Below are 25,024 nucleotides of genomic sequence, written 5' to 3'. Positions count from 1 at the left end.
CAGATGCTTGTCAAACTTTGTTGCAATTATTTAATACTGGTCTAAGCTATACTCCATGCTAGAGCATGATCAAAGTTACCCTAGACCCCACTGTCATGTAGTGGCAGAGCAAGCAGTCCAACTCTCACCTGGTTTCAGTCCAGAACTCTTTGCTAAAGCATTAGGCTTCTTACTGCTCTGTAGGAAGATGTGTACAATCTATGAACGCCTCCTCTGTCTCCCTTATTGTCCCTTCTACTTGCTAGGCTTGCTCACAGCTTAGCCCTTGTTTTAGCAAAGACTTCTCAGGGACAGTTCTTTCTTTGCACACATGGCCACATGCCACATGATAAACTTGTTAGATGTACCCTTGGTGTTATAAAGAAACACCTCAGGGATGTTTCAGGAAACCAGGCCTCTCCCAGTGGAGGTTCTGTGCATTTGTCTTGATGTTCAAGCCAGGAGGAGAACTGTAGGCACTGAATTGGGATTGGAGAGGCTGCAATCCTTGGTTAGGGTCAGCAAGAAGGGCTGCCTTGATCACTTCCTTCAAACTCAGCAGGCCAGGGGATCAGCTCACTCTTCTTGGGGCTCAAGAGTCCTGTGGCTCTTGAGGGGGCTCCAGAAGATCACCGACTAAGGACAACTTCTAACATTAGTAAGTCCATAGGCCATCAGAGCTATAAGACACATTAGAGGTATCTTGATTAAGTGCCCTTATTTTATGGAGAAGAAACTGAAGCCTAGAGAAAGCACTAAAGTTATAGTGTGGAGTAAGGCAAGATCATGAAATCTGAGGAAGAAACACTTAAGTCCTGGTTCTGCTACTTACTAGCTGTATTGTTGTTGTTCAGTTGCGAAGTCTTGTCTGACACCACGGACTGCAGCACGCCAGGCTTCCCTGTCCTTCACTATCTCCTGGAGTTTGCTCAAACTCATGTCATTGAGTCGATGATGCCATCTAACCATCTCATCTTCTGTTGCCCCCTTCTCCTCCTGAATCAGGGTCTTTTCCAGTGAGTCGGCTCTTTGCATCAGGTGGCCAAAGTATTGGAGCTTCAGCTTCAGCATCAGTCTTTCCAATGAATATTCAGGGTCGATTTCCTTTAAGATTTACTGATTTGATCCCTTTGTTGTCCAAGGGACTCAAGAGTTTTCTTCAGCACCACAGTTAGAAGGTATCAATTCTTCAGTGCTTAGCCTTCTTTATGGTCCAGCTCTCACCTTCGTACTTGACATGGCCTTGGGCCAATTAGTTAAGCTCCTTGAGCCCCGTTTTCCTCCTCATCAAAATGGGAATAATAGATTTGCCATGGAGGTCTATTATAAGGAATAAATAATACATTATCTATGACATTCCAGATTCAAAGCCCATATTCATTCTCTTCTTTCTGATGAGACTGAACAGTCATCCTTATCTTTCTTCTCCTTTCCTTTTCAATTGGCAGCCTCCCCTTTGAGTCTTCAAGGGCTCTTCCTCTTGGTGATTTTGGTTATGTTGCTAAATAATTTAGGAAAAAAAGGGTTAACTTCCCAGCCCAAGAGGTAGAACTGGTTTATTTTAATATATGTAGCATGACTTCTTTTCTTTTCCTCATATATCTCTCAAAGCAATGACTTCATTTTTCCATCAGCATGGTAGCACTCTTCATTCTTCAAAGATAGCTATTAAAAAAAATCTCCCCAAACAGAAAACATCAGTGATTTCTGGGCTCCATTCCCATTGGCTGAAATACCCAAGAAGGAATTTAGTTCTTTTCCAAGTCCCATTCTGGTTCTCTGTAGGACTCCCAGCTAAGAAATTTCCTTTGGGATCATTTTCGGCATTGCGTGGGTACTGTTGCATGCATCAGGGGAATGAAATCTGTCTATTTTATGGCTTTGTTGTGACAGGGCCTTGTGAGGGTGGGTGGTGGTATAGAAAACTCATTGACCTGAGAGCCAGAAATCTGGGTTTCAGCCCTGGCTTAGCCATTATCTAGGCATCTAGGCTGCCGACCTTGGGTGACCTAGTCTTTTCCCTACCCTGGCTCTCAATTTCCTCATTTATCAAGCAAAGAGGTAAGGTGATCTGAAGAGTCCCTGCTGGCTCTGACATCACTCAAAAACTTCTGCTTAGCCTTATTTTGTCCTCAGGCATTTGGGATGGTGCCCTGACCCTGACCCCTCTAATAGGTCATCTAGTTGTTACATCAAGATTTCCGTCTGCTTGGGTCAGCTTGGAGTTGGACCTTTTTATCTGAATGCCTGTAGCATCTTCCTTTCCTTTTCTTTCTAGCAGCAAGCTGTTATTTGTCTTACTCTGACTCAACCTCACTTTAAAGGTATTCACATTTTGAAAGGTAGTTACCTTGAAAGGTGTCACCTTATACAAATACCTGTGTGGTAGTGATGAAATTTCAGCCTGTGTCTTATTCTCTCTCTTCTAAAATAAGTCCAATAACTTTTCTTCACTCCCATCTTAATAGGCCTATAATTTTGAGGACATAATAAGATACTCAGTATTTTCAAGATTCATTCATTCAATGAATGTTTATTGAGTATATATTATGTGCCAGTCATTGTTCTAGGTGCTGGGATACATGGAAGAGCAAAGTGACTAAATCACTGACTTTATGGAGAGTAGAGGAACTAGACAGAAAACAGTATAAGTAAGCTATGTGGTACACTAGTTTAAGGACTAGTGTCCTTAAAGAGAAGAATAAAGTAGGCAAGGGGGACAGGAAGGGCAGGGACAGAGTTACACTTTCAGATTCGGTAGCTAGGGAAGGTCTCACTAAGAGGTGACATTTGGAAAAAAAAGATGAAGAAACTGTAAGGGGAAGGGCATATGAAGGCCCAGAGGTAGAAGCAGCCTGAAATGCTGAACCATGAGGAGGCCAGTGTGGCTGGAATGCAGTTCAGGCTTAGTAGCCATTACTAAGTGGGAATGGGGTGATAGATTCAGAGCATATAATCCATATAGGTTATTATCAGGACATCAGTTTTTAACTTAAACAAGATGCCATTGGAGGGTTTGAGCAGTGGGGTGATGTAATTCAGCTTACTGTCACTGTGTTGAGAATGACCACAATGAAAAAGGAAAGATTAGCCAGGAGGCTGGTGCAACAAACCAGCAAAGAGCACATAGTGGTCTGTTCCAGGGTGGGGACCTGTAACAGGGTGGCAGTAACTGGGATTGAGTCTGGCTATATTTTAAAGTAGAGCTGAGAGGGTTTGTTGTTGACTCAGATGTGGGGTCTAAGAGAAAGGGGAGTCAAAGACACCCTAAGTCTTTGGGTCAGGTCATCTGGAAGAGTTGAGTTACTGCTTTCTGAGATGGGGAAGGCTGTGTGAGGAACAGATGTGGGGGCCATATCAGGAGCTTGACTGTGGACACATGAAGGTTGAGATGCTAAAGGCATCCTGTTAGATATTGAACACAAGAAATGCCAAGGCAGGTGAATATTCATACCTATGGTTCCGAGGCAAGAACCAAGCTAGAGATGCAGGTAAAGTCATTAGCATTTCCACGATGTTAAATGTCATGAGATTAGATGAGATCCCTGAGGGAGTGAGAGTTGAGAGTACAGAGAGGAGGCCCAGAGACTGAGCCCCGGGGCTCTCTGAGTATAGAGGCTGAAAAGGAGACACCCTCGGGGGACTGTGGAAACTGAACACAGATAGCATGAACCGCTTGAGCTTTCGGAACCATCAGGCGGCAGAGCTGGCCCTGGAGCCCGAGTCTTCAGGGTCAGGGTCCAGGGCTCTTCCCATGCGTCCAAAGTGCCTTCTCTCCCAATGGCACCAACTTACTCCTTGGATTGGTATCCTGCCCATGTCCTCTGCATGGGGTGTGTTGTTTTAGCAGGTCTGAGCTGGATGTGGATTTGTGTCCCTGTTTTTCTTTTTTTCTTTCTTTTTTTTTAAAGCATTTCATAATGTTGAAATGCACTGAAATAAAAAGACATAATGGGAGGCCTAGACTGCCAACATGGATTTGGGCCTTGGGCATACAAACTCAGACCAAAGGGAGTTGTTGTTGGAAAGATTCCATTGTCTGGGATCTTGTCAGCAGGTCTGGGCCACATGTGAGTGTTTAGTGGGCCTGGGTTAAATAAACCAGATAGTCCCAGAAGATGGGCAAGATGGAATAGTGGCATAGGATGAACAGCTCAGGAGGAGGTGAGAATCTTCACTGTTAAAGTAGGTTAGCATTTCTGAGACCCCAGGCCTACACTGCATCTATCCTGTACCTTTCGAATCCCTGGGGCTTGTTCTGTTTGGTGCTGGCCCGTTGGCATGTTACTTTGCAGAGTCTTCCCCTGGGACTGGAGGATATTAGAGGAAGAGTTCTGTTCCCATCCACACTAATCCGTTCATCATTCTGCACGCTCGCCCTGGGCACCGGCCCAGCTTGACACATCTTCCCCTTGTCATAACACTGTTTTGTCCTAACGCCCCTTCCTCACAGGGGCCTCCCATGGAGCCTTTGCCTAAATATTGGCAGGGTCCTGGCTCTTTTTCCTGTGATCAGAGGCTCTTTGCTGGGAACTGAGCCTGTGTTTTTGCATACAAAAAAACATTTTCCTTATCTTCTTGAAAAAAAACGTCAGCACATACCAGACACAGGAGGTGGTCACAAAGGCTGTTTGTCTCTCTTTCCCAAGTTCAGAGACTGCCCTGGCTTTCTTTCTGGAGACTGCACTGATGCCGGAGGGTCACAGAAAGTCCGGGGACCTGAAATCAATGACTGCCTTTGGGTTTTGGCCTCTGCTCTTTACCCTCTGTGCTCTCTACTTATTCACTCTCACATGTGAACAGAAGTTTGAGTCTCTTTAAAGAGGCTTCTCAGGGCCGAGCCCTAGGTCCTCAGAGCCCCTGGAAGCAGGTTCCTCTCCTCCCTCTCCTCCGTCTGCCCTTGTTCAGGACCAGGGGCTCCCTCGCCTGTTGTTCGGAAGCCACAACAACATCACACAAATAAGGAGTCTCCTTATTTTTAGGCTCTTCTCCTTCAGTTCACTCTCTGCAGTAAAGCCTGATTTCGAAAGATCACGTCTCTCCTTGGTCCAAAATCCTCAAATTCCCAAAACCAAGCTGAGCATCCCAGTCAGGACTTCGTGAAGGTGTTCTTCTTTCTCCTGATTTCTTTGGCTTTCCAGGGACAAAGAGCTACTCAGTTTTGCCCAAATATTCACTACCCTTTCATCTATCTCCCTGCTTTTTCACATACTATTGTCTGGGGCTGGGATGCTTTCTTCTTCAGTTTGCAAAGTAAAAGAACAGAGTTCTTTCCAGGAAAACACTAATGCAGGATGTCTTAGTGATGGTGCTACTGCTGAGTCAGAGAAGTTCTGGATCTAGGGCCAGAGCAGGAGGGTGTCTGCCTCACCCCTGCCTCCCACCAGATGTGTGACCTGAGTTGAACACCCAAGCTTGAGAAATACTCCACAGTGTTATTGATTATTTCCCTTAGAACTATGCATATTGATCTAATTTAGTTTCCAAAATTTTCCCTGTATATTAATTCATCTGATTGCACAACCCTCAGACAAGGGTAGGGCAAAGATTTTTCTTCCAGTTTGTAGATAGGAAAATTAAGTGAATAAGGAAGTCAACCAATGCTTGGATTACAACCTAAGTCTCTTGATTTCAAGACTCACTCTAGACCCAGATTGGCTACTCTTTCTTCTGCAAGAGGGGTATAGATTTTCCTTCCCTGATTCTTGCTTACCTTTACTTGAAGGACCTCATGGTGGTGCTGATTCTTTGATTCTGGCACCAGGTAATAAGTTTAAATCATGGCAGAAGGAAAGTACATACTCCAATTCAGAATAGGCTATACTCATCAACCTGCTGCCATAGTCTCTGAACCAAACAACTGAACACATGATCCAAAAAAAAAAAAAAAAAAGTTTTTCTATTCTAGATATGGATGACAATCAAGAAATGTAACTTGGATATTGAAAGATTGTCTTCCTGGAATATTTTGATAACTTATAGGAACAACAGAACAAGGTATTTCATCAGAACTGACCTGAGAAGCCTAAGAAGTGCTTTGGTATCAATGATTTGATTTTCCCATTATAATCTCTCTCTCTCTCTTCATGGTACAGGGATCCTAATTGGATACAGAGAACTGTTGATAAATGACAACGCAACTCACCAGAACCATCAGTCCATGAAAAACATACAAGCCAAACAGGATGCTTTGATGCAATACAGATGTTTATTGGAACAAACGTGCAGTTACAGCTACACATGTTGTAGAGCAACAGTTTCTGTTTCCAGTGAAATTGGGCATGATCATTATTGCTAATAACAACATTCACGGTACAGAATCATAGCTTCAGATAGTATATACTAACTATTCTCTGGGAGGTGAATTGTGGTTGCATAGAAGAGAGACCTTTCTAAGAGATAAAACTGCATTTTGAAGTTGAAATTGGCTATATTTGGAGGTAGCTAGTGTCACATCTTTAGATATGCTCAAGAATGAGGTCATAGGGTTAGACAATATGATCCTAACAGACCCTCCAACCCTCTGCTTCTACAACCTTGTGAGACATTTGGGTTTCTTGGACCTTAGCAGCAGTGCAGGGGCTGGTATATCTAGTAAATGCTCATAGATCAAGGGTAAGGTAAAGTCCAGCAACACATCTAGACATCCCTTAGATAAAGATGAAGTTGCAATTAGAATAAACAAGATAAACTGGTCCAGCCAGAAATTGGCATTTGTACACAAATTTTGAGGCTGCTTCAAGTCCCAGAGTTGCTTGAATTTAAGGGAAAAGGTTCTTCTAGATATTGACTCTGATTCTAGAGTCAGAGCACTGGTCTGCAGGACACGTCATTTTTATGAGAGAAGAATGGATATGTGCTCTTGTTGTTGTGTCTAGAAGCCCTCCTTTTGTCTTAGCTGTAGAAATGCGCACCTTCTTCAAGGTGCAGCTCCAACACCGTCTCCTCTGAGCTGCTTTCCCGATGTCCCCTCCTCCAATGCCTGCATACAGGAATAGCCTTTCTTTCCCTCTGTGCTGTTCTGACACACAGCACTTGGTTGGGTTCATTCTGTCATGGTGGATACTTGTGGAGGTGTCAGTTCTTCCTGCAGGAGCTCCTGGAAAGCATGAATCATGTTCCCTTCATCATGGTGGTACCCATAGCAGTCATGACAGCCTGGCACAGGGGGGGCACTCAGGCAGTGCTGTGAAATGAGCAGGCATGATGTTTGGAATGCTTTAGGGTCATTCCAAAACTTTGCATTGTGATTCTTCTTTGGTGTCTAAAATAGAGCTCCAGTTTGCTTGACAAATGTCTGGTGGGATTGAGTATGAAGGCCACCTTCTGTGTACAGAACAACCAGCAGGGTGCAGAGAGGTAGAATGACCTGCTCAGAGAATCAAAAGCAGGCTGTAAGTTGCTGTCCCTGAGTGATCAGCCTTGGGCTTGGTGTTCATAAGTTCTCATTCCTCGGTATCTTCTTCCGGCAAGAGACCTTGAATGACTCCGGCAGCTGCAGTGCCGGTCAACAACTAAAATCTCCCATGAAGACCAATTTTGGAACAGAACTGAAGACAGAACAGAAGACAGGACTTGGGGCTTCTGATCCCTTGAAGGGCTCACCTCTGAGAGTTCTGGAGGGGATGAGGGCCCTGGAATCTTCCTGAGAGAGAAGGTGGCTCCTGAAGGGAAGAGGCATTCTGCTCGGGAAGATTTTATGACCCTGTAGGGCTGGTGTGTTCTGGTTGAAGAACAGGGGTGAGGAATCAGGGGAACGGTGCTTGGAGTCAGCTGTGGACACGGGGAGGGAGAGTAAGAGGCCTGAGTCTGGCCTCCCAGGGCCTACCTCATGCCAGGTTCCCAGGAAGAAAAGGAGGTGGGTACCTAGAACAGAGACTCTGCTTAGGAATAAGAAAAGGCCCCTAGTCTTGCACTTTGCCTGGGCTACATCCTGGGGAGCTAGGGTGTGGTACACGGGGTGGGTGTTGCAGTAGCAGCAGGATTTGGTCTGCATCAAAGCTCTACTGGGTTCTGGTGGCTCAAGTGGTAAAGAATCTGCCTGCAATGCAGGAGACCTGGGTTCAATTCCCGGGTCAGGAAGATCCCCTGGAGAAGGGAATGGCTACCCACTCCAGTATTCTTGCCTGGAGCATCCCATAGACAGAGGAGCCTGGTGGCTACAGCCCATGGGGTCACGACGAGTTGGACATGACTGAGCGACTAACACTTTCACTTCAAAGCTCTTATTGGGCCTTTTTGACCTTTTGGTAATTTTGGCTTTAACTCATCTCATCAGGGAGAAATGGCTTTGTTGGATCCTTGACTGTCAGAGCTGCAAGGGTCTTTGTTGGGATGAGGGGAAGGGACTTGCGTAGAGTCACAGGGAGCTGGGGGCAGAGCTGGTTCCCAGTCTCCCCCTCCCAGTCTCTACTTCTCTCAGGCACTATCACAGTTCGGTATCCAGCTCAGTCGTAAGTGCATCACTATGGGACCTGCAGAGACTAAGGCTGTCTCTTTCACCTTTTCATGGAGAGGGGTGGGAACTGGGGTTGGGAAATGCGTGGCAGCAAAGAAGCATAGAGCATTTGGGGGCAGGCGAAGGCGATGGTCAAGGTTGAGGGGACAGGTACACACTTGATCAACCCTAAGGCCCAGCCAGGATTTATAAGCGAACGCAGTGTGCCTGGTAGACACACTGGCCTTCCACTAAGTCACATTTATTGGGCACTTAGTTTATACCTGCACTGTGCTAAGTGCTATGAAGTAAATTTTGTCTTCATCATACTTTTCTGAGGAGGTAAGGCAGGCCGTGTCCATCATAGGGATGAAGAAACTGAGGCTCAAAGAGGTGAAGTCACCTGCCCAGTGTTACAAAGCTAGTAGGTGATATAATCTGGGTTCTGATCACTTTGCTACTCTGCTTCTTGAAGGAGAGTGAGAAGCTGGCTGAGATGTCCCCTTAATTGGCCGGTAATAGGTGGGCTGAATGAGATGCGTGTAGGGTGAGGGACGTCTGGCATCAGATAATTGTCCTCTGCTGCTGACTGACCATGGGCAGGTGAGGCGGAGGGTGAGGAACTGAACTCAATTGCTCACGCCGGTGACCCTCTGGATCCAGGCCTTGTTGTGGAAGATGTATGAATACACTCCGTAGCGGTCCTTCTTTCCGCAGTCCACGCCCCAGGACACTGTGCCCACCAGGTACCACTGGCCTCTCTTTCTATCCAGTGTCACCATGGGCCCTCCAGAGTCACCGGCACAGGCATCCCTGCCGCCTAGAAGAAGAAGTGACGCGGGTTAAAGTGTCTCCTCCCCTAGACCAAGTCCAGAGGACCCTCCCTCTCCCTACAACTGACGTGTGGTTCAGAGAATTGGACACCAGGGGGCGCAGCAGACCGTTGGACTCAAACTTGGGCTCTGAGCTGTTCTATGTCAGGCCTGCTCCTGCCTCGGTGATTTTTAGAAAGCGTAGGTTCAGGACTCTCGGATACGTAGTGGGAAAGCTGGGCTGGGAGAAGGGAAGTATGGAAATTCCTTACTTAGCACACTTTCCGCTGATGTAACTTTCCTCTCATGATCTTCCTCCCCGTCCCCTGCCTCGTTCCTCCCCTTCCTCCGCTGTTCAACCTGCCAGCTTCAAGGTCTGCAGGGCTGCCATTGCTGGGCTGGGTGCCCCACCCTGGCTGGTGGCGCCCTGCTGTAGGCAGGCCTCTTGACTCACCTTCCTTCTCCCCGGCACAGATCATGTCTCTGGTCACTTTTTTCTTCAGTGGAGCATAGGCCTCCCGACAGATGTGGTAGTCAACAATTGGGATTTCGATCTGGAACACAAGGCCATTGTCAGTCCCCAACTTCCGACACCTCATCCCCTTCTCTGTCCCCTTCCTGGACAAACCTGGGTCTGCCTTACACCTCGCCTCAGAAATTGCCCTGTAGTACAGGTGAAGGGACACTGAATGCAGAACCAGGAGATCTGTGTTCTTGTACAGTCTTAGGTCATGAACTTGCTGTGTGACCTTGCACATGTCATCTGCCCCCTCTGGACCTTGGTTTTCTCATCTGTCACATGGAGATAATATTGCTTAGCATATGCATTATTTCAAACACGTCAGCATATGCAAAACCTTCTTATGCAAACATGTCAGCATATGCAAAACCTTCTTTTCCCCACCCTTATCATTACTGGTTGTGGGACGTGGGACATGTAGCCTTCATCAGTGTTTTTTCAGATTTCTGAGACTCTGTTTCCTCACCTGAAAAATGGAAATCATAATATTTGACATACTAATCACATGGAGTTGTTATAAAAAGAGGAGATGAATGAGCAGATGCTCTGTAAACTACAAACACTGCATACGCAGCAGGTGGTGTAGGCTTCCCAGGTGGTGCAGTAGTAAGGAATCTGTCTGCCAGTGCGGGAGGCGCAAGAGATGCAGTTTCAATCTCTGGGTTGGGAAGATTCCCTGGAGTAGGAAATGGCAACCAACTCCAGGGTTCTTGCCTAGAAAATTCCATGGACAGTGGAGTCCATAGGGACCACAAAAAGTCAGACATGACTGAGCACGCACGCACTCACGTAGAGGTTAGCGAGGCTCACCTTGCTGCAAGCTTCACTTATGCTCTCCCTCACCATGGTTTGAGTTTCCATACGCTCAGTCTGTATGTTGCCCGTTTCTATCTTATAAAGCTTGGAACATGGTCAGTACTCAGGAAATGTTATGTTGAATTGAGGTGATACATGGATACATAAAGGTAAGGTATTGTGTTTATTATTGGCCTTGATTCAGCTTGAGGGTATATGTTGGAGTGGGTGTCTAGAATAAAAAGAGGAATCATATGAGTCTCATTCAGCCAAACCAAGAACGGAATGAGTCAAATCTCCCACAAAGCACAAGTCCTATTGGCCCTTACTGGGAGGGGACCAGAGGTATCCATGTCCCTTTGGGGCATGGTCTTCTGGAGAGGTGGGGGAGGCAGGGTGGATTCAGGCAGGGTGGTATGAGCACCTGTCCTCAGCAAACCATCGAGTGTCTGACTAACCTCTATCCATCACTCATACATCACTTAATTGTCACTTCCTCTGGCCTTCTGCACTCCTAAGACAAGGTCAGAGTCCCAGTTATACATTCTGAAGCATCCTGCACCTCTTCCTCATTCCGATGATCACATTGATGAATACTTTCTGTCTGTCCCACTTGACCATAAGCCAAGAAGACAAGGGGCCAGATCTGTCCTCTTATCCCCCTGCATACTTAGTAGTTAATACAATACAAAGTGGTTAATACAATGTCAGTTGTGTCCAACTCTTTGTGACCCCTTGGACTGTAGCCTGCCAGGCTCTTCTGTCCATGGAATTCTCCAGGAAAGAATACTGGAGTGGGTTACCATTTCCTTCTTCAGGGGATCTTCCCAACCCAGGGATTGAACCCACGTCTGCTATGTCTCCTGCATTGGCAGGTGAGCTCTTTACCACTAGTGCCCCCTGGGAAGAGGCACTGAATAAACACTCAAGAGTGAATGATTGAAGGGGTAAATGGTTGTTGCAAAACCCAAATTTTAAAGTGTGTTAAAATAATGTACATTGAACGATTTAGAAACTAGCTGTGGCTCTTGTAGAACCTGGTAATGTCCAAGCCAGACAGCTCTTGGAGGACATCTAGTGTTGCTGGTGACTTTGCAGCTTGAGACACTACATTGCAGTCTAGAGAGGCAAGATGCTTGTTTAAGATCACCCAGTAGGTTACTAGGAGCTGGGACTTGGAGGTGTAGCTCCTTACCCCTGGTTCAGTGTTCTTTTCTGAAATGACAAGAAATGTAAACTTTCAAATGCCATAGTCAGGTTCATTGCTGCAAGGACTGTGGCTCTCAGGGCCCATCCCTTGACCCATTCTTGGTTACTGCTATGTGAGTCTTCCTGATGTTTACAGGTGGGTAACCTTTTAGGGTATCCCAGCCTGCTGTTTTCTGGAAGAATTTCCATAAATTGAGCCTTTAATAAGCTACAGAAATACTGAACAATGTTTACAGACTAGAGTCCTATGACATGTAGAACAAATAGATCAAACTAGTTGGGATTCAATCTCACTTAACTTTGAAGGTGAGTCTGGTCCCTTTGTACCTGTCTCACTCATTACTCACTCATCGTCCAAACCTCCAAACCCCTGAGAGACACTGGGGCTCAGAAAGGTCCAATGTGGGGCACAAGTGCCACCCTCTGAAGGGTATATATTGAACTTCACCTCCATCAGGGTCTCTGGGAACCTTTGCAAGAACTGCTTCCCCCAGCCACTGACGATGACCATGGCTCCTGGAGGAGAGAAGACACAGTGAGAGTGGAGAGGCTGTCTGCGGGTTTTTGGAGGGTGGCACCTTGCTGCCCCCTCATCCCCTGCATGTGGAGGAAGCACTGAGTTTTCCCCCTGAGAAAATGGCAGCATGGTGGGGAGGAAGACTTGGGCTGGAGCTTACCTGAGACAGTGGGTTTGGAAATTTGTTTCTATGAGATGTTAGCTGGTTTATGTGTTTAGTTGACTGTTCTCTCCCACTCCCAACTAGTTTGGAACCTCGGCTCTGTGAGATCAGTAATCTCATCTGCCTTATTCAGGGCTGTATCCTTATGCCTACATCAGGGCTGACACATTAATCACCCTTAATGCTTAATCATTAACTGAATAAATACAAAGTCCAGCCTAGCCCACAATACACTGTGCTCCCTCCCCTTCTGAGCCTTAGTTTTCTCATCCATAAAATGAAGAGGTCAGACTTGGTACCTCTAAAACCCCTCCCGGCTCTGATATTCTAGAAGTCTGTAAGGTTGGCAAATCTTGAGGCAATGTAGAAATGGGCTGGGCACTGGTAGAGCACTTTCTTATTTCATCATTTGGAAAGAGCCTGGATACTGAAAACAGCTCTGGGCCTTAAGTTGGAAGATCTGAATTCCAGCCCCAGATCTACTTCTTACAAGCTGAACGTTGGGTAAATCACGTCCCTTCGCCAAGCCTCAGTTTTCTCATCAGGAAAATGGGACTACAATACTACTTCACAAGGCTTTTATAAGTAGCACATAAATTAATTAATGTAAATCAAGTGGCACATAGCAGGCACATGGTATCCGATGCATCAGAGCCATACCTGGGCTTTTCCTGGGGGCTCACTTCCCCTCAATACTTCTCATATTCCATTCAGCCATTTTTAAAAAATAACCTCGTTGAATTAAAGAAGGTTAGCTGTGACACAGCACCACTGAATTTAGAACAGGATGAAACAAAAACCAACTTCCCCAAATTGGACTCTCACTCTATGCTGAATATGTTTGATTATTATTTCACTTAAATATCACAACCACCCATGGGGCATTATTCCTCGTGTAAAGGGAAGGGGCTTGAAGTTAGGCAACTTCTTCAAGGTTGTCCAACTAGGAGGTGGCAGCATGGAGAGTTGAGCCTGTGCTCGCGATTAAGCTATTGTCTCTCAGCTCCAGACGTACCCTTTTATACTCTGCTTGTGATGCTGTGGAGACTCTGAAATGGCAGATCCATTTTGTCAGGAACATTACTGAAAACAGGGGGCACTTCCAGGAAGGCTTGCTGTTCCTGATGGCATCACCCTAGCGATGGTTCCTCACCCCACCAGTGGTAGCTGTTTCCCTAGCACCATCAGCACAGGGCCTCTTCTGCAGAGTCTGAGCTCCTCCTTCACAGAGCCCCTGTCTCAGCTTCCAGGTTCTCTAAGTCCAACCTCTTTCCTTTGTTCCTCCAGCCCCAGGAGTGGTATAGTTCCTCCCTGCAAGTGCTATCTCTCTGATCTCAGCACCTGGCTTTACTTCTCCAGCCCTCCAATACCCTATATTAAATTCTTTTTGTTACAGTAACTAGTCTGGTTTCTGTTTTCCTATCTGGACCCTGACGGATACATGCTTGCAATACTGACCAAGCCTGCCTGCTTTTGTGTACCACCTTGAAACCTGCTTTGACTTAGCTGTTTTAGGGAAGGCGGCTGAGGAATCAGGCAGACACAGTCAGCTGACTCAGCTGGCACTGAAGCCTGACCAGCGCTGGAGTAAAAGCCTCCATGGAGGCTCTGCCAAGGTAGAATCACAGGTGGGTGCGGTACCTTCCTCCGGTGGCCCCTGGGGTAGACAGATGGGCATCACAAAGTCATTGAGCACCGGGCCCCTCGACAGCTCCACCAGAGCGACGTCATTCTCGTAAGTGTTGGGGTTATACAGGGGATGGAGAAAGACTTGTTTGACGCTGAGACTCTGTTCATTCTCATCTGACTGGGTCCTCCGAAGCTTGCCTGGACAAGAAGAAGGCATGTGAGGCATGAGGGCAGTGGAAGCTTGGAGGATAAAGTCACACCTTTTCCCCTGTCAGCCCGTGTCCCATACAGCCCATGTTTCCAGCCTCAACCCTTACACTGCCTTTCACTTACCTGTTCTAAGCCATCCCTCCCCATTTGCCTTTCCCCACATTTTCTCCTGGGCTCGAACCTCTGTCTTTCTTCATAATCTGATCTGATCCCATCACCTTGTAATACTCATTCCAGTGCCCGTTGCCATATGTCCAAACCATAATCACCCTTCCGTGCCCAGGTCACGTGTTGCCTCCTACATGAAACCTCAGAGATCCTTGAGTTAGATGCTTCGGTTAGGAGTCTATTCCCTATGAACTTCCCCTGTTCTTCTCCTACAGAATTTACTGCTTCCTGCGTTTTATTAGAGGGCTTTGTGCTCATATTTTATTCCTTTTTTAGACTGTAAGTCCTTGTAAACAGGAACTTGTGTCTTTAGATCTGACGTAGTGTCAGGACATAAATATGCGGTGAACTGAACTCCATAAGCCAGTTTACAAAGGAGAGGGGAAGCTTGGATTGTTTGTGTATGAATCACTTGAAACCACGAATTCATAGAAGCCTGAGGCATCTTTGGAAGTTATCCAGATGGGAGTCTTTATTATAAAATCTAAGGCCTCACCTTCAAAGATCTGCTTATGGTCCTACCACCCGAGAATCCCTGCCTTAGGCTTAGACTGTGATCCAGGACTTTGGCAGGTCCCTGGACTCCAGTCCTAGCTTGTCCTTCATTCCTAGGCTCCCTCCCTAATGACTGAGTGAGTAGATACACCCCATCCCCAGAACCACAGCTGGCTTCAGGAATCAGCTAGGCTCACACTCACCCACGATGATTTTGAAGGCAGAGGGGCTGAGCAACTCCAAATGATGAAGAGTTACGTCCTCTGAATCCAGCACTTCGTGGAGGCAGTGAGCCGCAGTCACAATCCATTTGGAGCCTGAGAACAGAATTGTGAACACACACTGTCCTCTTGGCCACATCTTGTGTCCCACTATCTCAAGCTGAGGGCTTTCAGACCCCTCTCCAGGGTACCCCTCTCCCATGCATTTCACAGCCCCAAGTCAGAAACTCATTGATCTTAATCTGAAGATGAGGAGTTGAATCTGTGATTTCATCTGCTTCCCCAACCTAGGTCAACTGAACATTTTAAAAATGATTTCAGGTCTCCCTTAAACGCATGGGGTTGGCAAGCTCCGGACAGCCCAAGGTGTTAACAGTCTTACTCACGGGTTGCCCCTTAGGCCTTGTTCCTCAAGGTGTGGTCCCTGGACTAGTGGCATCAACCTCACCTGGGAGCTTCTTGGAAATGCAGACTCTCAGGCCCCCACACAGGTCTACTGAATCAGAATCTGTATTCAGCATTAAAATCTGAGAATCTTAAAAAGAACTTCAAGTAATTTCTAGGCATATTAAAACCACTACAATATTGTAATTAGCCTCCAACTAATAAAAAAAATTTCTAGGCATATTAAAGTTTGCAAAGTATTATTGTACATGGTTCTTCTCAAATGTGAGTGCACATTTATAATAGAATCATGTGGGGAATTAAAAAAAAGAAATCCTCCCAAAACAATGTCTGGGCTTGAGCCAGACCATCTAAGTTGTGGAGTGAGGCCCAGGTACAAACACATTTTAAAACTGCCCCCAAAGTTCTGCTGTCACCAAGGTCGGGAACCACTGCTCTGATTCCAAACTCTCATTTTATAAATTTAGATTCTGAGGCCTGAGGGGAGCGGGGCTGTCTAGGGCAGCTCTGCAGGTGGGTGGCAGGACCAGGGCTGACCGTGGGTCTCCTGATGATCAGCCTGGCACATCTCTTGTATCTTGGCTCTTTTTCCCTTGACGGACACTTTCCTGCTCTTTGTTTAATATAGGATCAGGCCTTGGTTCTTCCCTAAGGTGAATCAGGTGACAAACCCATAAACAGCTGAGCCCATACTGCGATGAGCCAAACAGAAAGAAAGGTACCAGGGCTTTGGAGTGTGGGTATCATAGCCGAGTTCAGAGTTGAGGGCAGAGGTCCCTTTCTCTGCAGGTCCCTGGCCCTCTCAGGGGCAGCCATGTGCTCCGGCTACTGGCTTCTGGAGAGTACCCTACACAGACTATCCTCTTTCCCGTGGCGGTATTTTTGATCCCTGTCTGCAGCCAGGGGCTCCTGGCTAATTTTCCAAGTGGATAAAATGGAATGAGGTACCCAGATTAGGAAGCCTGCCATGGAATGGGGCTGGGGAGAGCAATGATGAGCTGAAAGACATAGCTTCATCTCCCAGCTCTGCAGACAGTGAGTCCCTGAGTCAGGGCCCCTCTGCACAGGCTTCATGGTGGGCACTGAATGGCAGGTTCCCTCTGTCTGTCCCTCAGCTCCTTCTCTGCTTCTTCTGCCCTCTCCTCCCTTTCCTTCCCTCTACAGAACTAGACAACAGGAGGAGGAGAGAGATTCTAGATGAGAAGGGCTATGGGCAAGGCTGAGGATGTCTTGTAGAGCTCTTGGAGCTTGGCTGAGGGTAGAGAACTGGGAACAAACATGCAGTAGACACAGTGAGCACTGAACATCATTGAACTGAAACACCCAAGGCTTCAGAAAGCTAATCTAACCCTTAAACCATGGGCACTTACTCCATCTCTTTTACATACAATACACTCTAACAAAATTGGAAGTGCCTTTGCTCTCTTCCACTCTCCCTGTCTGCTCCTCCCCTCTTTCTGCTTCTCTTCTGATGATTTCTTCTCCTCTGGGTCGCCCCTGCTTGTCTGTGCCTTTCATGATTCTCTCTCTATCTCTCATTTCCTGCCCTACCAGTTTCTCTTTCTCTGTTTGGACTTGTTTTCTTTCATTTTGCCCTTCATCTCCCTTCGCTCCCCTCTCTAGGTCTCTCTCACATGCCCTCTTTCTCTATTTTTGTCTTTGTCCTTCTAACCCCTCTCATTCTTGGTTCTGCCCCCTGCCTGCTCCCCACTGGGCTCCCCTTTAACCTGTGCTCACTCACTGTGACCCTTTGGGAGGCTCCATAGCGTGAGCACTCCTGTCTTTGTGTTTGTGGGAATATAAGGATCAGCCCCTCTGCCGGGTTACCGTTTCACGTATCCCAGATGTCCAGGCTGCAGCCTCACCAGTGTCTGCACCTTCCCTCGGGGGTCCCTTGCTGGGGAGCTGTCCTCCCCTGAGTGCACCATGGAGGAGGAGGGTGGGTCAGGGCGAGGCGAGGTGAGGCTAGCAACCCTAGAGCTGCCCAAGCAGAGGTGGACCCGTCCATGCCTTCCTCCTCTGTGATGGGGTCAGAGGGACTCTAGATTGCTATTAATTTTTATTATGATGTCAGAGCTGGGATGGACCTTAGATCATGTGGGCTGAACTGTGGTAGGAAGAGCCCTAAATCATTTCTTTCCTGCCTTTGCTGCCACTCCCAGCCATGTTCAGTCCATTACACAAGTCTGACAGTTCTCTTTTCCAATGGCTTTGAATCTGAATCTGAATCTGCCTTGTTTCCACCCCTCGTCCCCTATTCTTATTCTGAGGCTAATGACTTCCCTCCTCACTGCTGCACTCTAGCCGCCTCACTGGACTCTTGGCTTCCAGATTAACCCTTCTTCCAATCCATGTTGTCTCGGGAGAGGACTTTTAAGAACATGATTATAAACCTGGAGTAGCATTCAAGATACATCTTGATTCCCAAACATTGCATTCAAAGCTCTGTATATCTCCCTTCCTTGACTCCTCTAGGGTGGGTTTCCTGGTTCGCCCTCAGCCCAGGGCCTGAGGCCCACCCTGACTTTGAGCTGCATGGAAGTGCCTTGTGTTGTGGTCCATGTTTAAGGGCCTGACCCCCTGACCCTTCTCAGTGCCAGAGCGTGGCCAGGGCTCAGGAGGAGTTGCCTGAAGGAGCCAGCTGGAGCAGAACAAGTATCTCCCCGCTCCAGCTAAGGGCTCTTTCTACCACATTGTGCTTCTGGGCCCTGCTGCTGGAGTGGAAGCTTCAAGGGTCAGGTCCCTTTCCTCCAGCCCACCCTCATCCTGGGTCCCCCACCCCTTCCACCTCTCCTTACCTAGCAGGGAGCCCCCGCAGAAGGGCTGCCCGTCCGGGTGTGACAACATAGCAGCCCAGGGGGTGGTGCCCTTCTGGACGGGGCGTCCGTTGATGATCCTGGCCAACAGATTCCGGGAGAACGTGGGGGTCCCACACACTGCAGCCAGGGGGAGGAGGGCAGGTCACACTCTGGGTTCCAGCTTGCCCTTTGCGAGAGTGGCTAGCTTATCACCCTCTGTTAGGAATATCTGTTCGTTTTCATTTCCCGGCATCCACTGCCCCTTTCAGTAATTGCACCCCAAGTTTCCTCTGGGGTCCTCTCTTCCCCCATTTCTTGTCCCTTTAGCCTGAGTTGCAATGATCTTACCTCTGGTTCTAGGGGTGTGACCATGACCTGACTAATGAAAGCCTCTTATACTCTGGTCACAGCGATTGCTCAGAGATGGGAATATAACCCTGGACAGGCCAGTAAGAGCCTGCCTTGGGAGTTTTGCTAGAAGGTCCTTCTCAGTTGGGGTTGCTAGACTATAAGCCCAGACCTGCCAACCATCACTTTATGGAAAGTTTGTAGAAAAAGTTTCAACAAACACACACAAAGCCCACAAGAAAGCATTCTCCTCTCTATCTACTCCCTCTCTAAACATCTCTTCAGAACTGATTCTGGGCTCTGGATCCCCTCACTTCCAAACTCTTGGGGATCTGGTTTTGAGGATTTGTGCCTTTCTCCTCTATCTCGCATTTCTCCTTTATCTATGCCTACAAAACATGATCAAGACTTTTCATGCTAAAAATTTAATTTTCCACTTTCTCAGCTTCTCATTCATTCCATAGTCTCTCCCTGTCCTTTCTTTCATAGTCAAGCTTCTGGAAAGAAAATTGATACTCATTATCCACATCCTTCCCTGTCCTTCAGAGGTGGACTCAAAAGAACAAACAACCATAGTTCGCACAAACTTGGACATAAAGTGGCCATTTGACAATCTAAGAGATTTGTAATCATACATGGAGACAGAATGTCTCCGGACCCATAACTGGAACTTCAGTGGTGATATTTACATGTATAGCAGGACACTATTTCTGAAATTTTCTCTCATGTATTCTTCATCTCTAAGAATTCTTCTCACCTTGCAGCTGCCCATTGTTAAAGCTGGAGAATCTGCTGTTTTAGGCGAGGCTAGATACAGCTTTGACTCATGAAAGAGCAAAACAGAAACCCAAGTCTGAAAATACAAACTCATTTGAAGAGTCAGATAAGAACAAGAGGTTTGTATTAACTGGTTTCAAAGAAGCAAAACCTGGAGAACTGGGCAAAGAAGTCCCAGAGAGGCTGCCTCAGGAAAGAGATAAAAAACCTAGGAGAAGCTGGAGAGAGAAAGAGAGAAGGAGGGAGGCAATGGGAGGGAGAGGTAGGGAGAGAGCGAGGAAGAGAAAAGTGGGAAAGAAGGAAGAGGCTATGGAGGAGGAAGAGGAGGGGGATTAGGGACATGGAGCATAAAGGAAAGGGGAGGAAGGGTTAAGGACTTGAATGTGAGCATGGGTCTGTTCCCTGGATCCTCTTTCGGAGTTGATGGTAGTTGATGGTCCTGGTGCCTAGGAACATCCAGCCTGGAAGTGTCCTCTGGACTGTCCAAGCTCATTTGCATTGTTGATCACTTTTTTCTTCTTGACACTTTCTCTCCTTGGCTTCTGAAGCTCTTTTCTTCCCGTGTTTCTGATTTCCCTTTTCTATCTCTTTCTTGGGGTTTTTCTTCTTCTCTCCATGCAATCCATGCTGGTGTTTCCCTTTTTTAGTCGTCGGCCCCCTCGTCTTTTCTTTTCCTTTCCAGTGGATGATGCCACTTCTTCCCATGCCAACATACCACTTAGAGCCTGATGAATTTCAGATCAGTGTCTCTAATCTGCCTTCTCCTCTGGACTCCTCCTTTCTACATCTCCAGCTGGATTGCTCATAAGCTCCTCAAACACAGCAAAACCAAGTCCTGGTCTCCATCCTTCACCACCCATCTCCCCTTTGTTATTCCAGATGTCTGTTAATGTCTGCACAGACAGTATCCTTGTTGCCTCCCTTTTCTTCAGCCACCATCTTTAATCAGCCACTGGTAAAAAAAATCAACAGGAGAAGCAGAGAGTAATGCTGCAGTGTGCCCTTCATGCAACCCCATGGCACCTCAGTGTTTCAATACATCAACAATATAAGGTCCAACAGTCTAGAGGATGTGATGGAACACAAGACTGATAACCTCTGAAACCAGCTACACATAAAGTGTAAGGTATAATGTAGGATTCTTTTAGTTCTCAGTAGTGTAAAAAGCATGACAGTCTCAATATGATACAAACCCCAAACACAAACTATGAGCGTATGACATGGGAGCCCTCACTAACATACTAGCTTGTGTTACACCACATCTCCTGTCTGCACTATTTCACACAATGCCTCTGCACCAAGTCCTACCCACTACACTACTTGAATGCTTACAGACTCCACCCCCACATCTGCAGTGTCATGCCCTTGGTCTGGTGGTTTTCACCACCTCTCTCCAGAATGGTTGCAGTGATTTCCCAATCACTCTCTCTAGGTTGGTCCCTCCCTCCATCCCCTCCACTTTTCACAGCCTGCTGCCCACACTCAGCCTACTGATTCAGAACTTCCCATGGGTGAGACCTAGGAACCTGCGTTCCTAATAAACACAAGTGATTCTGATATGCCCCAAATTAGGCAGTCACTGGCTATAGGACCAGGTACTAACACAGGATGACCTTCAAGAATGTCCACTATCCCCTATGCCCTCTGTTCCCATCTACTCGGGGCACACTTTCCTACTTGACCTTTGTCCTCTTTGCCCTGCCCTCCCATCTCCCAGTGTATTCTTTGTAACCTCTTTGAAAAGTTACCCAGACCCCCTTCAGCTGTGTGAACCTCCCCCTCCTTAAATTCTCGTAACACTACGATCACTCCTCTCATGACATTGAACTCCCCTTGCCTGCATGAGACTTGGGTGCACACGATCTTGCTTCCTGGGCTTATCTGGGCACTTTGAACTCAAGGACTTAAATGGCAGGCACTTCTATGATGGAATAGGTAGCCTTTGAGAGGACACATGTCCATGCTGCTGCTGCTGCTGCTAAGCCGCTTCAGTCGTGTCCGACTCTGTGCGACCCCATAGACGGCAGTCCACCAGGCTCCCCCGTCCCTGGGATTCTCCAGGCAAGAACACTGGAGTGGGTTGCCATTTCCTTCTCCAATGCACGAAAGTGAAAAGTGAAAGTGAAATCGCTAAGTTGTGCTCTTAGGGACCCTATGGACTGCAGCCTACCAGGCTCTTCTGTCCATGGGATTTTCCAGGCGAGAGTACTGGAGTGGGGAGCCATTGCCTTCTCCTCACATGTCCACAACCAACTCCATTTCTCATCACCCTTTCTTGGATAATGTCCAGGTGACAAAAACTGTGCCCTTTCCACAGTGAGACAGATTGTGGCTTAATGAAGGGTCAGATTTTCTTCAAAAGGTCAAAACAAACAAACATCAACAATAACTAAACCCCAAAACAGAGGCTGTTGGTTATCCACAGAGGATTTATTTCCATTTTAGTCCCCTGATGGAGGAAACAGTGCAGAGGCACCTTACAGAGGAGTGAAGCTTGTGATATAAATATACAAAGTATAGCATCTTCTATATGCACCGTTCATAGACACAGGAGTGTGCTGTCAGGACCCAACTGGAAGAGCGGATGCTTCCCAATTGCTGTCTTGGAATCCTTCTCAAGGCTTCTGTCTCTGATGGGGAGTCCCCAGGAGAGCAAAACCCGGGGAGAAGGAGGACGGTCAGGCTGGGGAGAGCCAGGGTGAGGTTGCTGGCTTTGGAAGCAGTGAATGCTGGAGCTGGAAGGACCCTGAGGGGGATCCGGTGCCTTCCTTTTATAAATGGGGAAACTGAGGCCCAGGGAGGGAAAGCAATTTGTCAAAAGTTACAAGCCAGTTTGGGGGCAGAGCTGCGGCTTGAACCCAGGACTCTGGGCTCTCCGTCTCCTCTTACGGCCTTTCTTGGGCAAGTCCCTGCTTCTCTTGACTTGGCTCCTGGAAGCTGGAGGAGTGGATCCCTCAGAACATTCATGCCAGGTGGGTTCTCTGTAGAGCTCAGACTGTAGGCACGCCGTGGGGGGAAGGGGGTCTGGTGGGAGGAGGTCACTCATATGTCCTGAGTCCCCCCTTCTTCCATTTCCCTGCCCAGAGGCATAGCAGGTATGATGTGAGCCTTCTCTTTCTCCAAGCAATCGGGTTGCATCTCCACATCTAGGGCTGGGGCTTGGGTAGCCCTTTCAGGTGACACATTTCAAGACTGGAAGGTTGCTTCCTGCTTGTGTGGAGAGTCAGGTGTGGATGTACCCAGATAAGTGTTCTGCGTTGATGACAGGAATTTAATGGGGTTGGAAAGTTTCCCACTGCTCTTCTCCTCCCCCCAGTCATCACAGAGTTTCCTAGCTTTCCCTTTGTCCTTTGAGATTCCTTTAACAGGGAACATAAGGGATAAGGCTTGGACTGCAAGGAGCTTTGGGGAGAGAAAACCCAGGGATGAAAGTACTACAAGGCCTTATATTTAGAGAGAGGGGCCTCTGGGGTGTCATCCCTGTCTCCTCAAATCTAAGGGCTTTTCTGCTAGAAAAGGGTCTAGACCTAGAGGGCAGAGTGGGGAAATATATGGACTCAGCTTGAGGCAAGTAAACATTTTCTAAGAGTCAGGTCCAAGCTCAGTTACACCAACGGTGGGGCCACTGGATTTGGTGAACAACTAGGAGTGAATGAGGCCCCTGGGGTGGGCATTCCAGGAGAGGAGTTCGGGCACTGGCCCGAGTCTAGCTTCCTCCCCGTCCTGCGGGAGAGTGAGGCCCAGAGAGGGCAAGGGACTTGGGCCAGGGCCAGGGACCCAGGTTTCCTATGTAGGGCCTTTTCCCCTACCACACTGCTGCCTCTCAGGGACCCAGGAGCCATCTTGAGAGGGTGGGAACCGCGTGTCCATCCCTTAGGCTTGCGTGTAACAGTGGAGTGTGTTGTCATTAGGAGGGTGGGGTGCAGTCTTGCTGGAGCTGGGCAGGGCGGTTGGCTGGCTGGAGTCCCGCAGCTCACCGCTCCACCTGCAGCTCCCCCAGGCCCTGCGGGGAACCCATCTGCTCCCACACCCAGTCCACATAATTGGAGACCTTGGTGTAGACCCCATACACCTGCTTGCTGCCACATTCTTCAGGGCCTCCCCAGGACACCAGGCCTTGGGCCACCCAGCGCTGGCTGGCGTCGTCGAGGATGACAAAGGCGCCACCGCTGTCTCCTAGGCACGTGTCCTTGCCGCCCTCGTAGTAGCCGGCGCAGAACATGTTCTCGGTGACGCTGTAGTTGCCTGACCGGGACTCGTAGCTGGTCTTGCACTCGGCGTGGGGCACCACGGGTAGCTTGACATACTGCAGGACGTCTGACAAGGTCCGAGTCCCGCTGCCGATGATCTCGTCCACCGTCACGTTCGGGTTGGAGATGCCCCAGCCGGCTACCAGCCCCAGCACGTGGGGCGCCGGGCCGGCGGGCTCGGGCGGCGGCAGGCAGACGGGAAGGATGCGGGGCCCCAGGGGCACGGGCTCCCGCAGCTGCACCAGGGCGATGTCATGGTTGTAACTCTGGATGTTGAAGTCCGGGTGCAGCACCACTCGGGCGGCCGAGCTGTTGACAGCCCCGGATTTGTCCCGCACGTCGTGCAGGCCCAGGTGGACGGTGACGTGCTCCTTGGAGACCGGTGTCACCGTGTTGTCTCTGCGCTGGGAGCGCAGCACGTGGGCGGCCGTGAGGATCCAGGACTCGGAGAGCAGGGCCCCGCTCCCAAACCACTTGTCATTGGGCACCCTCGAGGTGTCCTCCACCACAATCAGGGCCTGCCACGGGAAGAGGCCGGGCTCGGCGTTGCGGCCCCCGATGATCCGCTTGACCAGGTTTGGCAGCGAGCGCGAGGGCTGACCGCACACTGTAAGGAGAAGGAGGGGGCGGGACGAGAGGAGGAGACTGGTCAGGTCAGCCAGGTGAAAAGAGCCTCTTAAAGAAATGCACATCTCACCCACTGTAGATTATGCCACCGTGGGCCCTGGCCTACGTCCGGGGGGCCATGCTGGCCTGGGAAAGCTCTGAATGGGGTTGCTTTTGGCCTAAGTCTTTCTAGCCTGACTCCTCTGGAGTCTGACCCTTCTGTAGCCAGGACCCTCTATGGACCAGACCAGGTTACTTTGTGGGCCTTCACCATCCTGAACCCTTCCAGCCAAGACCACCTGTGGTCTGGATCATCTTTAACCAGGGCTATCTCCAGCAGCAGTCCCTTTGTCCCTTTCTTCGCTAGAAAAGGCATCTCGGAACCCAGATGTGGTCCATGCTGTGGGCACTTGGAAAACTTCTGAAAACCACAGGTCAATGGCTTTGAGAGACAGGAGATTAAAAGACTGTCTAGCAGGTCACAGCTAACACTGGAGTGGAAGACGAGACACTTGGGGTCTTGATCTTGCTTTTCTCCCTTCTGTCCTGTGTGACTCTGGTAAGTAAATTTCCTTCTCTGGATTTCACTTTTTGATCTGCTAGATGAGACTATTGGTCAAAATGATCTTCAGGGATCCTTTAAATTACAAATTCCTTTGATTTTTATTTCATTTGCCCTGGCCAC

The 25,024-nt window shown here is 48.3% G+C and overlaps 1 protein-coding gene across 3 annotated transcripts in view; it reads right to left on the bottom strand.

The window, feature by feature from the left end:
- Positions 1–6,171: 6,171 nt before the first annotated feature.
- The window catches only part of MASP1 (MBL associated serine protease 1), a 70,965-nt gene continuing 52,112 nt past the window's right edge, over positions 6,172–25,024 (bottom strand). Inside the window, exons 11-17 of one of the 3 annotated variants that reach the window (XM_043473454.1) lie at positions 18,359–18,496; positions 15,138–15,251; positions 14,074–14,259; positions 12,201–12,268; positions 9,683–9,782; positions 9,011–9,236; positions 6,172–7,529 (exon numbers count right to left, since the gene is read on the bottom strand). In XM_043473454.1, coding sequence (XP_043329389.1) covers positions 9,046–9,236; positions 9,683–9,782; positions 12,201–12,268; positions 14,074–14,259; positions 15,138–15,251; positions 18,359–18,496 — 797 coding nt within the window. In that variant the 3' untranslated portion in view covers positions 6,172–7,529; positions 9,011–9,045. Of the gene's footprint in view, positions 9,237–9,682; positions 9,783–12,200; positions 12,269–14,073; positions 14,260–15,137; positions 15,252–18,358; positions 18,497–21,892; positions 24,341–25,024 lie in introns of those variants that run through there. The other 2 variants (XM_043473453.1, XM_043473452.1) reach the window with 2 other exon arrangements.

This window comes from Cervus canadensis, chromosome 7 (genome assembly GCF_019320065.1).
Source record: "Cervus canadensis isolate Bull #8, Minnesota chromosome 7, ASM1932006v1, whole genome shotgun sequence".
Taxonomy (NCBI): Eukaryota; Metazoa; Chordata; class Mammalia; order Artiodactyla; family Cervidae; genus Cervus; species Cervus canadensis.
The sequence above is the reverse complement of the archived record's forward strand: the minus strand, read 5'-3'. Positions and strand labels throughout refer to the sequence as shown.